The sequence below is a fragment of the Micromesistius poutassou genome, assembly GCF_964030765.1.
Source record: "Micromesistius poutassou genome assembly, chromosome: 2".
In the NCBI taxonomy this organism is placed as follows: Eukaryota; Metazoa; Chordata; class Actinopteri; order Gadiformes; family Gadidae; genus Micromesistius; species Micromesistius poutassou.
The window spans coordinates 13,328,251-13,343,149 of NC_140272.1; the positions used below are offsets into that span (position 1 = coordinate 13,328,251).

The 14,899-nt window shown below is 47.3% G+C and overlaps 1 protein-coding gene across 1 annotated transcript in view; it reads left to right on the top strand.

The window, feature by feature from the left end:
* slc25a26 (solute carrier family 25 member 26) overlaps positions 1 to 13,218 on the top strand; it is a 29,553-nt gene extending 16,335 nt beyond the window's left edge. Inside the window, exons 6-7 of the mRNA XM_084463929.1 lie at positions 9,901 to 9,945; positions 13,012 to 13,218. Coding sequence (XP_084320055.1) covers positions 9,901 to 9,945; positions 13,012 to 13,089 — 123 coding nt within the window. The 3' untranslated portion in view covers positions 13,090 to 13,218. The remainder of the gene's footprint in view (positions 1 to 9,900; positions 9,946 to 13,011) is intronic.
* Positions 13,219 to 14,899: the final 1,681 nt, after the last annotated feature.

Below are 14,899 nucleotides of genomic sequence, written 5' to 3' on the forward strand. Positions count from 1 at the left end.
CAGATGTGCAGACTAAACTCTGATGACCTCCATAGAGTCAACTGCTGATTCCAAATGGCCGTAGTATAGCCGGGCTGTTAACCATTGTCACACTGACTGAAGGCCGAATCCCAATTTGACAAATTGCTCGGCTGTACATGTAGATTTGCGGCATACTTCCCCCTCGCGTACACACAAACATGCCATGGAAGTACAAATGCCTGCAGCCCAGCAAAGATCTCCATCGAGTCCTGACATGGATCTTCGCACATGAACACACTTGCATTACTCCACTATGAGTTGGAACGGTACACATCTTAAGGTTCTCTCCTCCCTGTTTCCACATCCCGCTGCTGTGGGGTGGGTTTCAGTGCTGCGGGGTGGACAGTGGAGAGCTGTGCCACTGTGGGCCTGGTGGTTGTGCTTGCTTCCCTCAATTTTCTGCACGTTTGCTTCAATCAGAGCAGAAAACCACCAGCCCGCCACATGTTCCTAGTAACACACACACACACACACACACACACACACACACACACACACACACACACACACACACACACACACACACACACACACACACACACAGTGAGTGCAAATATGAGATGTGTACGCTCACAGCCTTATGGGAGCCCCAGCATAAGAAATAAAAACAATCATTATTCTGCATGGCATTAAGTTGAGATGACCAAGCCATAAAAGTGGTCCATCGCCCTAACTTTCAGTTGCTCTCCTAATGTCAATAATTATCATAATAACACACAAATAATGATGTGTTGTGTTAATGGCCCACGGTGCAGACATTGCGCCAGGACGTGCTCGGCCTGTCACCCAGCAGTAATTAGTGAGACACGCATGACGCTACCCTATAATTCCATCCACTTCTCAGCAGCGAGGGGAGCGATGTGAAAGTAAAGGTGCAGGGAGTGCGCTAGGGCCAGGGCGAACAAGCATCACACCGCAGCCAGACATGTAATTAGAGGTTAACCTCACTCTCCTTAAACAACCACCGCCAGCTCCTCCATGAAGGGAAGCGCTACGCGTCTCCTTCCCCCTCCCTACTGGCCCTCTCCGCCTCCGCTTTCTCCACCAGCTTTCTCCACCAGCTTGTTTTTGTTTTTCATGCAGCGGTAATTGCAATGTACGGTATATTGCAACACCTCAACGGACACTTGGAGGAGTCACATGGTGGTAGTTTCCAATGCAGTGTGACAGTGTTCCCCTAGCAGAAAGTGAAAGGTGATCCTTTGTAAGCTACGATCTCGACCCCAACCCGTTGGCTCCTGTTCCTCAGCAGCATCTAGTTAGAGGCCCAGACATCAGGGCTCACGTTCATCCTTAGGTCTTCACCTCATGACCGTCTTATGACCATCATGAACTCATAGGGGTTCACTGTGCTGCACCGCTTACTATGTTGTGTCTGTGCAGCTCAACTCAATGAATACAGTCTAATTGTGTGTAATAACAACCACTCCTGGCTTGGCATAACGTGTTCCTGTAGACAATATTTTTCGAATTGATCACAGTCGCATGTGCGCGTCTGTGTGTGTGTGTGTGTGTGTGTGTGTGTGTGTGTGTGTGTGTGCACCAGTGTTCACTTGCCGTCACTGCCAATAAACCCTCGTCTCACCGTAACCCCTCTGCTCCATCCAGCTGGGCTGCAGCATTTCTTATCTTTATCGTTGGACTGCGTTCAGTTGGCCCTGTGGCTCTTGAGTGGTTGGCTGGAGCTCAGCTCTGCGTTGTATTGCTCTGGGCACCACTCCCAGGGAGCCGCCAAACAATCACCGAGCCCCCCACCCCCCCCCCCCCCCCCGGCGCCTTTTCAATAATTGTCTGCCGGCTAACCAGGTGTGATGAACCTGCGTGTCTTGTCTGTGTGTCTGTCTTGTCTGTCTGTAGTACCAGGCTGTGCTCCAACCGGCTGATGGTGGAGTCCGGCTACCGCTCCCGTTACCGTCCAAACCTACACCAACACAAGTGTTTTCTATCCTCAAACCCTCCTTCCTCTCCTCCCACCCACCCCTCCCTCTCCTCTCCACCCCCCCCCCCCCACCCCACCCCCCCAACCTTCCCCCCAACCCCACGGGCTGCCATAGATCTCCTGCTGTCAGCAGCTAATTGGTTGACCCGCAGGGTGTCCTGTCTCACACCATACCGCCATTGATATCGTCTGTCATTGGCTCTGACAGATACAGAGTGCTGTGTTTTCTGTGTTTTCTGTGCTGTGTGTAAAAGGCTAGCTGAAGTGTGTGTGTGTGTGTGTGTGTGTGTGTGTGTGTGTGTGTGTGTGTGTGTGTGTGTGTGTGTGTATATGCATGCATACATATATATATATATATATATATATATATATATATATATAGGTTTCACTCTACAAGATGCCAGGAGTGGGTGGACTGTTATAAGTTGTAGTGTTTCCACATTTCACTAATGTGCATGTTATTTAATGTTTCCTCTCACATGTTTAAGTGCTAGCAGATGGCCTGTTAACCTTGGTGACCATGGACACAATTTGTTTTCTTATTTAGCTAGCTGCCATTGTATAGCTTCTTTACAGACCTAATGTTTATTAGCAACAGGTCACACCCCTGCATGCTTCATTTAACTGCTGGGTTAGGGATACGTCTCAAGCACAGGTGTCCATCGATAATGGAGTGTGTGTGTGTGTGTGTGTGTGTGTCTTTGCTTTATTTTCCTGGCTCATTGCCTCGCACATCAATCCCCAAGCCGCAAGCTGCACAACACAGCAAACGAATGGGGAGCGTGTGTGCGTGCATGCGTGGTAGCTGTGGAGTGGGATCACCAGGATCAGTATGAATATGATTCTGGACATTTTTCAAGGCGTCTCTCATGTCAATCGAATGGCAGTCTTGAATGTTGGTCAACGTATTCCAATTCTGAAGAGCCCAAGACCCCTCACCCTAACTCTGTTCCCTTATTCATTTTTTGCTTCATTCTCTCAATCTCACTCTCTTGTCACTCGCTCACTCTGTCTACATCTGTTTCACTTTCGCTCGCCCTCTCTACTACGTTGTTCAAATACACTTTTTTAAAACCCTGTGTTTTCATTGGCTGGATGGAGGACACGGGCCGCAGCTCCAGGCTTTTAACCGTCTCCCTGTTTGAATATAAACACGCACCCTCAGCAAGTTTATTCCCACTCGCTATAGGTCTGTGGAGATGATGATGGTGACGATGATGTTGTGGGGGTAGGTGATAATGAGTGCTGGCTGGTTCCTTCAGGCTCTAGACTATTTCTCACAGCACTAATAAGTTGATGCCTCAAAGGGCACACCGTACCAAAGTGTGTGTGTGTGTGTGTGTTGTTTTTGTATGCGCTCGTTCTGCACAGGTGAATGTGTAGGTGTGTGTGTGTGCATATACACTGTCCCATGTAAACCTCTGCCTGTCCAAACATAATGTTCCATAGCACTTTGTGTGTGTGTGTGTGTGTGTGTTTGGACTGAGAGTGTATGGGGGTCTGTTTTCTGTAAGCGGGAGAGCAGATCTTGGCTTCTTGCTCTACAACCACCTAGAGAGAAGTAATATAAGCCAGACTATCCCCCCTCTCCCCCTTACCCCCACCTCTCTCTCTCTCTCTCTCTCTCTCTCTCTCGCTCTCTCTCTCTCTCTCGCGCGCGCGCTATGTGTGTCACAGAGTCTCTCCACCAGGCCTCTCCTATGAAGTGTGAGGCCAAACACAGGGCTCACACTGTTGGATCACGCTCCCTTTATCGATTGACTTTATTTATGTGTTTATTTATTCAAAAGGGCCCTGAGCCCCACGTCCCATGGGTGCACTTATGTGCTGCACACACACCTGCTGAATATGTGTGTGTGTGTGTGTGTGTGTTTCCATATGTTAAGGTAGGGTCCCTGGTTCCTCGTGACGCGTGTTGTCACTACTTAAAGTGGTGTGACATTAGCTCATATTTATAAGTACGCACACGACACAGCCATGTTTAGAGGCACAACACAGAACGATTTTATGGGCTTACGATTAACAACCTTGGCTTTCACACAGGCCGAGAACGGAAGCGACGAAGCCTAACTCTGGTCTTGAACGTACGTCGTACGATGAAATGTGCACTGAGAAGAACCGCGGATGAACCCTTCGCACACACGCAAACATAAGTCTTTGTGTGTGTGTGTGTGTGTGTGAGAGAGAGAGAGAGAGAGGGAGAGGGAGAGATTTTTTGGTGTTTTGGTGTGTACACACAATTAACGAGAGCAAGCAGGTATGTGACAAATTGTATGCGGTGTGTTTAAAGAAATACCAAGGAGGCCCCACTGTCGTCTCCGGAGGAGGTGGGGCCGTCACCTCTCTTCCGTGAGCAGTTGCGTACCTTGATGTGTATCCAGCATGGAACAACATCGGTTACCAAACAGGTTGCCCCCAACCACCGCTACCGCACCCATCAAACGGTGATTAGGAATGATCCGTTGACACGCTTGGGGGGCAGTGCCACCTGTCCCACTCCCAGGAATGATTTATGACTCCATCAAGCCTAAAACAAATTAAAAACTGATTTCTATCTCTGTCTGCGATGATTGTGTCACTGCTGACAGCTCTCTGACATGTTTTAGGTGACTCGAGCAGATGGAATGAGCGCACAAGTGAGGGCGAGAGAGAGAGAGGGAGATCGAGAGGAAATATATGTGTATAGCTTTGGGCTATTGGTTCCCATGTGCAGGCCCAGTGCATTAGCAGGTCATAAATGTGGATTTAGTCTAAAGGCTCTCCTCGCTAACTCATATGGTGTGTGTGTGTGTGTGTGTGTGTGTGTGTGTGTGTGTGTGTGTGTGTGTGTGTGTGTGTGTGTGTGTGTGTGTGTGTGTGTGTGTGTGTGTGTGTGTGTGTGTGTGTGTGTGTGAGTGAGACAGTGATCCCTCATGCTGAATGAGCCCCACTGATGGCTTCACCATCTGACTCCTATCCGTCTCCTCCTCTACCTTCTTCCACATTTTCTTCCATTTTCTTTTTCTTCATCCACTTTATCCTGTCCTATTGTATCCTGCCTGTTATTAAGATGGTACCGCCCTCTTAGAAAACTTGCCCAGACCATGGCCACCTTTGAATGCAGGTGTTGATTGACATTTGGGCGATTGTATCTCAAAATAAAATCTTTAAGCTTGCACTATTTGTCCTGTTCCTGGAAACACAAATGATCCAGCCAGAGAAATATCTGGGGCTGACTTATGCCTGAAACGTGATCAGTTAATATGAGATTCATATGAATTACAGTAGTGACCTTATTACTCCAGTAAATAGAGAAGATCTTGCTAAATACCTGGCAATGGAAAGTCTTTAAAGTCAGCCACACTAATTTATAGACTATGAATACAAACTGAATAAATACTTTTGATTAGTTTTGTCCTCTTCTATTTTGTCCGTGCTTTTAATGCCTCGTGCTTTTAATGCTTTATTCTTTATACGTTTTGTTTGCCAAAAATACAATTTTTTATTGCCTTATTTATCTGTTTGCTATTAATATATGTATTTCACATAAATAAAGTTGAAGGGTTGATAATGTTTAATTTGGGCTTACCTGCTACGACTATGTCATATCCGTGTGGTTATTGAAAGTTACCTTCCAGCCAATCACAATATTAGTATTCACCCACGCCTACACCATGGCATGCGTGAATACTCGATACTCGATAGTGATCAGCTGGAGGTGTGGCAGGTGCCTTTCAATAACCGCACGTCATAGCACCATATTTCATGCGAGATGATGATTGGTATGGATGCTCGTTGGTATGCGGGGGCTGTGCTATGACCTATTAAAAGTCATTTGTCAAATTGCAGCCAACTGGTTTGTTCTGTGTCAGGCTCGACGTGAATATATTTTGACATGTGTTTTTTCTGCCCTCCGCGAAGCGCCTAAGGACCTGTGACAGCACCGCTCTCCTCCGAATGCTAATGCAGTTAGCACTCAGACACACACACACACACACACACACACACGCACACAAACGCACACAAACGCACGCACACACACACTGTCAGCAGAATGACACAGCAGACACAGGCTCTGTGTTCTGATGATATAGTACCTGACAGTCATGCTAAGTGGCGCTGTCAATGTTGATCGCACGCAAACACGACAAAGTGTGTGTGTGTGTGTATGTGTGTTTGGACACACATGAATCCGTGAAATCCATTTTACAGCAGAAAATGTATTCAAGAGTGCAAGCAAGTGCAATGCCTTTTTAAAAGATGGAATAAACGCACACAAACGTGTGTGTGTGTGTGTGTGTGTGTGTGTGTGTGTGTGTGTGTGTGTGTGTGTGTGTGTGTGTGTGTGTGTGTGTGTGTGTGTGTGTGTGTGTGTGTGTGTGTGTGTGTGTGTTGCAAGGCAGTGGGATCCGGTCCCCTGGGGCTCGGCTGGACAACACAGATGTTTGTGGGCTGGGAGGCAGATGATGCTCAGCCCTTCTGGAACACATTGCTGTTGACTTGCAGCACCATCATATTTTCATTACAGTAGAGAGAGAGAGAGAGATAGAGAGAGAGAGAGAGATGCTAGCTCCTATACAGCTTCGACCAGGCTATAAAAGGGTGCTTATACAGATGGAACCATCAGGAGGGTTTCGATTTGTGTATTTGCTAGGCCAGAATGAGTAAAAATGACTTTAAATGAAGCTCTAAATAACAACAAGTAGAGTAAAGTCTAAGGATGCATGAGAAACATTCCAAACCATCATAAAGTCCCATAAAACACTTGGCCGATTTACAAACCCACTGAAGCCACTCAATGCCTAATGTGTTAATGCACAGCACTCGTTGAGTTTATTCTTGCTGAACTATAATATGGAAGCATAGCATTAAAGAGAGTGCCTGTGTTTGGTCATGCTGGGAGAATATTGCTCCTGGTAGCTTTTAAAGAGGGGAACCCAACCACAAAATGCTTCCCTTCGGCGTTCTAGCCCTCGTAATGCAACCTCTACACTGTAAACCAACCCAGTGGGCCGCTCGCTCTGGAACACATCACTTAGTCTGTTTCTCGCGTTTCTGTCTCTCTGTTTCATTTCCCTTTTCCAGCCCCGTTAGTCAACCACTAACGGGGCCGTGTTTTCCGAAACCTCAACAATGCGTTAATGTGTGGGCCGCGCGTGCCGCCCTTTGCTGTGGTGCGGCGTCGGCTGGCCATGTGGCCACAGAAACACGCGGCTGCTCGCCCCCGCCGGGGCTGGAGGGAGCTCCTCAGCCCTCTGGCAACCAGAGGGAAACCCTCAGTCAAAACACCAACCGCTTTCCGCTCCGCCGCAGACTGGTTGCTCAACCCCGTAAAATCCATCTTTTTTTTTTCATGACGATGATGTATAATCAAGGGTTTTGGATTAGGAACGTGTGGAAGGTGGACCACAGCAGCCACAAATACTATAGACCGCTCAGAGGCTATATGGGAAGTGGCCAAATGTGTTCCTAGTATGTGCAGTCAGTGCGGTGGATTACTGGGAATTGATGAAAGTTCCATCTGAAACCAAAAGTGGGACGAACTGAACACTTTTTCTCTGGTTCCCTTGAAAGGAGAACCGAGTTGTTTGCCTGCTGAGAAAGCATTGACACTGTATTTTGTTATTATCTGTTGGGCACCAATAAATAATGAAATATTGCAAAAAGAATTGACTGAGTCAGTGAGAACAAGATGGGCCCGAACAAAAAGTATTGGTTTCATCGTCGTCCCTGAAAGGCGAATCATTGGAGTGTAATGGAGATATTGTGTAACTATCTAAACTGCTTATCCACCACACCTGATGGATTCCTACCATCACCCTGATCTGGTAAGCATTTGCATACACATGCCTGCGCTAGGCGTGTGCGGTGTGTGGTCTGTGTTCGCCGTCAGTGCTTCCATTAAAGTTCATCAATATCATCTGACCACATGTAGCACTCAGGCATTCTGTTTCACACACACACACACACACACACACACACACACGCACACATGCACACATGCACACAGGGGCCATGCCAGGGGTGTCAAACCGTAGTCATAAATCACCAGAGGATCATTCTTCCTGGAACTTCTGCAGAACTCATCTCTGTCTCTCTCTGTCTGTCTCTCTCTCTCTCTCTCTCTTTTTTTTTCTTCTTCTTTTTGCTCTCTCTTTCCCTGCTCTGCTCTGGAAAAAGACTGAACTCATCATGGTGGTAATACAAGACAGGTGTCCTTTATTCTTTTTTTGAATCTCACTTGCCCTCCCTCCCTCCCTCCAGTGGGAGAGCAGAGCAAAGCTCCATTCCTTCCCTGTCCTACACCCCGCCTCTATCAGGCTGGATACCAGACCTGCACTCAACGGACTGTTGGCCTTTTCCTTCCATTAGTATTTAGGTTGGATTTTACTTTTTTTTTTGCAACATCATCTCTGAGGCTTTGGGAGTGCTCGCTTCCTGCCTGCTAACGTTGCCGCTAGGCGGAGTTGTTGAACTAGTACAAATAAAGAACATTTGCTGGTAAATGTTTTGCCATTCAATTCAAATAGAGTTAATGGATATAGTGGATGGAAAAGTAGCAAAAGCAAGCAAAGCAAAAGCAAAATGAAGACGTAGACACTGATGTCTTTGGACTCGGGTAACTTCTGATGGCATCTGCTATTATTTATGACATTTTCTAGACTCTGTTATCAAAAATAATCGAGAGATTAATAGACTGAAAATAGCGGTATGTTGCCGCCCTTAGGGGTGTCTGCAGAGCGTACTAATACCTAAACCCTGATCGGTGTTCCCCGAGTCTCAAACCAAGCTGCCCCCCAGAAGAAAGACAAAGCGATCCAAACATAACAGCCAGCAAGTTATGTCTTCAACTTGGGTGGTATGAGAACAAACCCAGAGAAAAAGTGCACACACACACACACAAGAGTGTGTGTGTGTGTGTGTGTGTGTGTGTGTGTGTGTGTGTGTGTGTGTGTGTGTGTGTGTGTGTGTGTGTGTGTGTGTGTGTGTGTGTGTGTGTGTGTGTGTGTGTGTGTGTGCAAGCGATAAAACGAGGGTTGCAAGGAGCAGAGAAATCTGGTAGGATCGTGACCAGCTGAGTTGTGGACCGGACCGTGCCAGAGGGAAGGCTGTCCAGTGTTCTTGTAGTTTATTCATATCGATGTCCAGTGTGAAAAAAGCAGGGTAGGATCGGGTGAAAGGAAATGACTGTTAATGTGCTGCTTCAACTGGACTTCTTCACACCCTCACTCTAGTTGTTGTCAATTTAAAAGCCCCCCCCCTTAACCCATCGAAAGCCCCTGAGACCTGGGGGTTGGCAAACGGCTGCTGTTGTTCAAAGGCTGATGACACCGCACACACCATCACCTTGTTTATTATTTTCTGTCTTGTTTCCCCCTGCTTTCCTCACTCCTCCACGTGTGGTTTCTACCACCCAAAATATGGCCGGATACTCCAGACTATCGCTTACTGTGGCTCTGCCTAGGAGTGTTTGGAGGGCCTGTGTGTGTGTGTGTGTGTGTGTGTCATTGAAATGTGTTTTCCATGTGTGTGTATGTGTGTGTGTGTGGTCTCTGCATGGCATTTGACCACTTCCTTGGCAGCAGTGTCATTGATCTCCACTATATTTGGCTTCTTGTTGCCAGTCAACTGAGCGCTGGCCAGCCGCGTCCCTCCTGCCAGTCTTTTAATACGCTGTACTTTTCCACACATTTGCATTTTTCTGTCATCTCATTTAAATACAGAAACATCTGTTTTAAAAGGGAAATGTATTTTTTTCTCTCTCATCAAAACAAAGCTCAACAGCCAAAGTTTCCTAATGATAATATAATCCAAGGCCAAGTATTTGGGCACATATTCTTTCAGATAATGTGCAACGCTCCATAAAAAAAAAGGCGGCGATCACAGTAAACGCTTGAAATGTGTCTGTGAGAACACCCCATTAACATTGTGCCCTTTTCTCCTTTTTTATCTCCGCGCAGATCCCGTTCTCGCTGGTGCAGTTCCCTCTGTGGGAGCATTTGAAGGTGCGTATCAGATCTCCAAGCATGTCTGTTACCGGCTGGCCCTCTGTCTTTCGACCTGGCGTTCTGTTTTTACGACCTATCTATTTTATGTGCCGACCCGGCGCTGGGCCTCTCCCACTCCCGCTCCCTCTCACCCGTGTGGTAATTGCCGGGCATTAACGGTCATTAGTCACCGTAATGCATTGGTAGTAAACCTGTAGCCGTGTGCTTACCGACGGACACATTAACAGTCCTCTCCCTCGCATCCCCACTGCCAGAACCGCGTAGTATTATTGTTATTATTATTATTACTGGCCACTTTCTCAATTCTCCTTTTTAATTTGATTTGCTCCATGTAATAATGTTATTCCCCATGTCTCTCCCTCTAATACGCTCTCTCTCTCCCTCCTCTCTCTCTCTTATTTTCTTTAATTGTGTGGCCCTGGGGGGCCACTTCTCTTTGAGAAAGGTTGTTTTGGGGTGTTTTTTTCCTACTTGGGGCTGACGTCATGTCTCAAGGGCGGTGGAGGCGGGTCCCCGGACATTCCATCAATCTGAATCCCCCTTTCAGGCCCGCTACACCCTGTAGATGGACAATACGGAGCACAGCTGTGTGTGTGTGTGTGTGTGTGTGTGTGTGTGTGTGTGATGGAACGCACACAAAGTAGGCCCTCCCACTGTTCGGTCCACAGATTCGGATGCGGTCACCCACAAGCGCCTCTTTGTCCCCAAACGTAAAGACCCTCTCTCTTTCTCTCTAAGCCATCTGGGCCCGTCCGTTACAGGAGAATTGAACGGTTAAAATGGTTCAGTTTTCCCTTCCCCTCCCACTCTCCCTCTCACTCCTCTCCGTCATTCCTACTTTATCAAGTCTTTATGTGATTCTGTCCTGTACTCCTACTTGCGTCACCTGTTAGGCCTCAAACTGCCGACGCTTTTCATGTGCTCTCTCTCTCTCTCTCTCTCTCTCTCTCTCTCTCTCTCTCTCTCTCTCTCTCTCTCTCTCTCTCTCTCTCTCTCTCTCTCTCTTACCCTCCTGTTTGTTGGCCTCTGTCCTCCTCTATTTGTTCATTCATCTTGCTCCTCCTTAAACCCCCCTAGTGCTTCCTGGTCCGACTCCCCGGTGGTCCTGGTCTAGGAGTGCTCTATTCAATAGCTAACGAGGCCTTTGACGCCACCGCGTTCAGGCTACCCTGAACCAAAACAACACAACTCAAACAAACCAATGTCCATGAAGACTAGCCAGCCAATAGGAGCCCACTTTGTCGTGTCTTCTAAAACAGGGGTCCGACCATTTTGATTTTTTTTTTCATTCTTAATAACACAAATAAGAAACAGGATCGATATTAATCTTTGTGTACAAATGTGTGAAAATAATGGGGGGGATGGCGAAGGCCTGGGTTCCACGTAGAGCCGACACAGCTGCGAGAGACTAGACACAAGAAAATGTTCTCACGCCTGCTGCACACTGTACAGTAGATGTGTGCGGCAGAACAGCTACTCATAGACACACACACACACACACGCACACAAACACACCAGAGCTACATTTGTGTCTTGGGGACGTCCACCAGGTGTGTCACCCCGAACCGACACCAAATATGTCTAGGGTTCAAAGGTCAGATCCGTTTTCCTGTGTTTATCTCCTATTATTTATTCATGAAACGGAGAGGGGGGGAGGGGGAGCGATGAGAGGGGGAGGGAGGGGGGGGAGAAGGGGAGGAGAGGAGGACGGAAGAGAGGGAGAAAATCCCAGAGCATGTCGGCCTTTGATGTGGAAAACAAAATCTGTTTTAATCTGCCGTCTAATGGAACACACATGAAGCATCCTGAGACCAAGACCCTGTCTTTCTGTCCTGATCCGTGTGTGTGTGTGTGTGTGTGTGTGTGTGTGTGTGTGTGTGTGTGAGAAAATACTTGTGTGTGTGTGTGAGAAAATACTTGTGTGTGTGTGTGTGTGAGAAATGATGTGTGTGTGTGTGCGTGAGAAAATACTTGTGTGTGTATGTGAGAAAATACTTGTGTGTGTGTGTGTGTGAGAAAATACTTTTGATTTTGTTTATGATCGGGGTGTGTATTTTGATTCCTGTGTATGCATATTGTGTTTTGTGTGCTAGTCAGCGAGCGACAGTATGTGTGAGAAAGATAATGCTTTTCCTCTGTATGCAAATTGAGTGCGTGTGAGAAAGGCAGAGTGCAACAGGTTGAACGTGCATGGGGCACAGTCATAAGAAAACAGAAGAGATAATCACTCCATGATGTTTCTCAATTGCTTCCCCCCGAAAGCAAACATGGCTCACGGTGCAAAGGCCAGCCTGAGTAGCTCATGTTCATTCATCATTGTTTTGAATAGGGGACCGTGCGTGTATGGTCTTGTGTTTGTGAACTCCGAAACATCTCATTTGGTTATAGCATAAAAAAAGTTAACTTTATAGAACCAGATCCAGTCAACGCATGAAGGAGGAATCAAATTTGAATAAATATCTGAAATAGACAATTTTCCTTGAAAGAAAAAGAAAAATCAAGTTTTATACCAAGAATAAAAGCACTAATTTAAATTAAACAACTCTGACTGGGGTGTCTTCACTGTAAACACGAGTGCTATTCCCAGCTTCTTGGCCGTGTTGCCACATCCACTGCCTCAGCGGACTACAAATGGTTTGGATTTGATTTTTATTGTCTCGCTGCCATTGGATGATATCAGTCCCATGAAACCTTGCAGGAAAAAAAAAAGCTGGCCCCTATCTTGCCTATACACAGCCTTATTTGCATGATAAACATTGATAATGATGAAACCCATCTATATACTTTGTATTGCAGTGGAGGTGGTGGTGGGGGGGTGGTGGGGGGGGCGGGGTGGGGGGTGTTCCCTTTTGGGAGAACGAGGCAGCGTGACATCACCGGGGGAGCCAGAGGGGGAGAGCATGGGGTCACAAAAATAGCCTCGCAGCCCAGTTCCCAGACCCCTGGCCCCCCTGAGCCTGCAGCAGAATGTGTTTTTAATGTCTGGTATCACCAATAACCACACTTCTCTCTCTCTATCGCTCTCTCTCTCTCTCTCTCTCTCTCTCTCTCTCTCCCACACAGACTCTCTGGTCAGAGCGGCAAGGTCACACGCTCTACTCCTGGCAGGCAGCGGTGTGCGGAGCCCTTGCAGGTGCATAGGATTATATGCTTGCGTGTGTGTGTGTGTGTGTGTGTGTGTATGTGTGTGTGTGTGTGGATGAGAAGGGAGGGGTGAGTGATGCTGGAGTGGGCAGCTGGAAGGATGGATGGACGGGTGGGTGGGTGGCAAACTGGTGGTCAGAACTGCTACCAGGGGGAAAAATGTCAGCAGACGCCCGTCACGCCACATTCCTGCGGAGGACTGGACCCAGGCTGGTGGTCGCTGGCAGGGCCGCTCGGCCTCACCTGCACGCCAGACGGCAGGAAGGCAGCGAGCAGCGGAGCATCGCTCGGAGAGCATGAAGAAAGAAATGTCAACATGTGGATCGACCGTTAACCCCCCCCCCCCCCCCCAAAAAAAAATGAAAAGATTTGAATCAAAACAAAATCTAGAAATAGAAATAAAAAAAGGGCAAATTTGAATTTGCTCAGCGAGTCACTCTGGGAACGAGCGATATACTCACTCCCAGATTCCCCTGGATCTGAACATTAACCAATCACATCGGTGTATCTGATATAGGCGGGCCGGAAGGGTTGCTGTTTTACCGACCGGATGCGGCAAGAGTCTTATCTATTGGTTAGCTCCGCTGGTCTGGATAGGTCACCCCTTGTATTCTTCTGATTGGTCGTAGTGTTATCCAAATGCGTGTAGTGATATTTTCAAATGCACACTTGGTGCCGCCCCTCGAGTTGGGCCATTTTAATTACTCGTTGCCAGACCCTACAGCTTTCAAGATGTGGGTCTGGAATTCCGGGCTAAGTCGGTGTATCGATTTAAAGGTAATTCGGACAAAGTGCAATGGAGACCGATTCAGCGAATGAATGAGAAATCCTGTTACTTAAACGGAACTCAGGCTTCCACTCGTATGCACACTGCTGCTATAACTCTTCCAAGTAATCCAGTAATTCCAGTAATATGAGTTGTTCAAACTATTTCTCTCTGTCACAAAGCTTCATCTCGTTGCGCACTCTTCTTCTGTGTTAAAGTGGCACCTAATGGATTTTCTGAAAATTTGGTTTCGATTTTTTCAAAACACTTGAATCTTCTGCTTCTCGGGCCATGGCAGCCTTTTCTGTTTGACAGTGTATCCTGGGGGAGAGATGGACGACCGTGGGCGGGCGCTGAGAAAGGAGATGGAGGGGTGGGAAGGGGGGTGCTCCTGGACTGGGATCCCTGCAGCTGCATCCCCCCCCCCCCCCCCCCCCCCCGGTCACTGGGGCCTGACGGGGTTGGGGGAGACAAGGAAACGAGACCAATAGAGGGTGAACGGAAATCCAAGAGAAGGATAGACTTGACGTTGGAAAAAAACAAGGCAAGATTAGGGATCTGAGAGTGGAGGACTGCAGGTTTTGGCTTACCACTGCGAGGCTCTGGCATTGATTTAGACAGACGAGGACGAAGAGACACGAGAGCCATTTATTTACATGTCACGTACCGATGCCATATTTGATATGCAAGTACAGGTATATCATAAAACCTGGTGGCGTAACCGCCGTACTGACAACTGTCACTACGCGAAGAGTTTATACCTGGAACCCATTATCCAATCACTCTCACTCTAGTAGGTAAATCTTCATTTATTAAGCCCCTTTTTAAACGACGTGTTCCAAAGTGCTGAGCAGATGGCAGACCGACAGCAATAGCACACAAGGAAAAAAAACGGTGTAAACAGTATACACACAAAAACAACCACAAGGACGTATCAGATATAATATATATATATATATAAATAATAATATAAAAACTACCCCCCAAACTACAGAAACATGACAGATGAATTCTTATTGATTAACTTCTTGATTCTGCTCT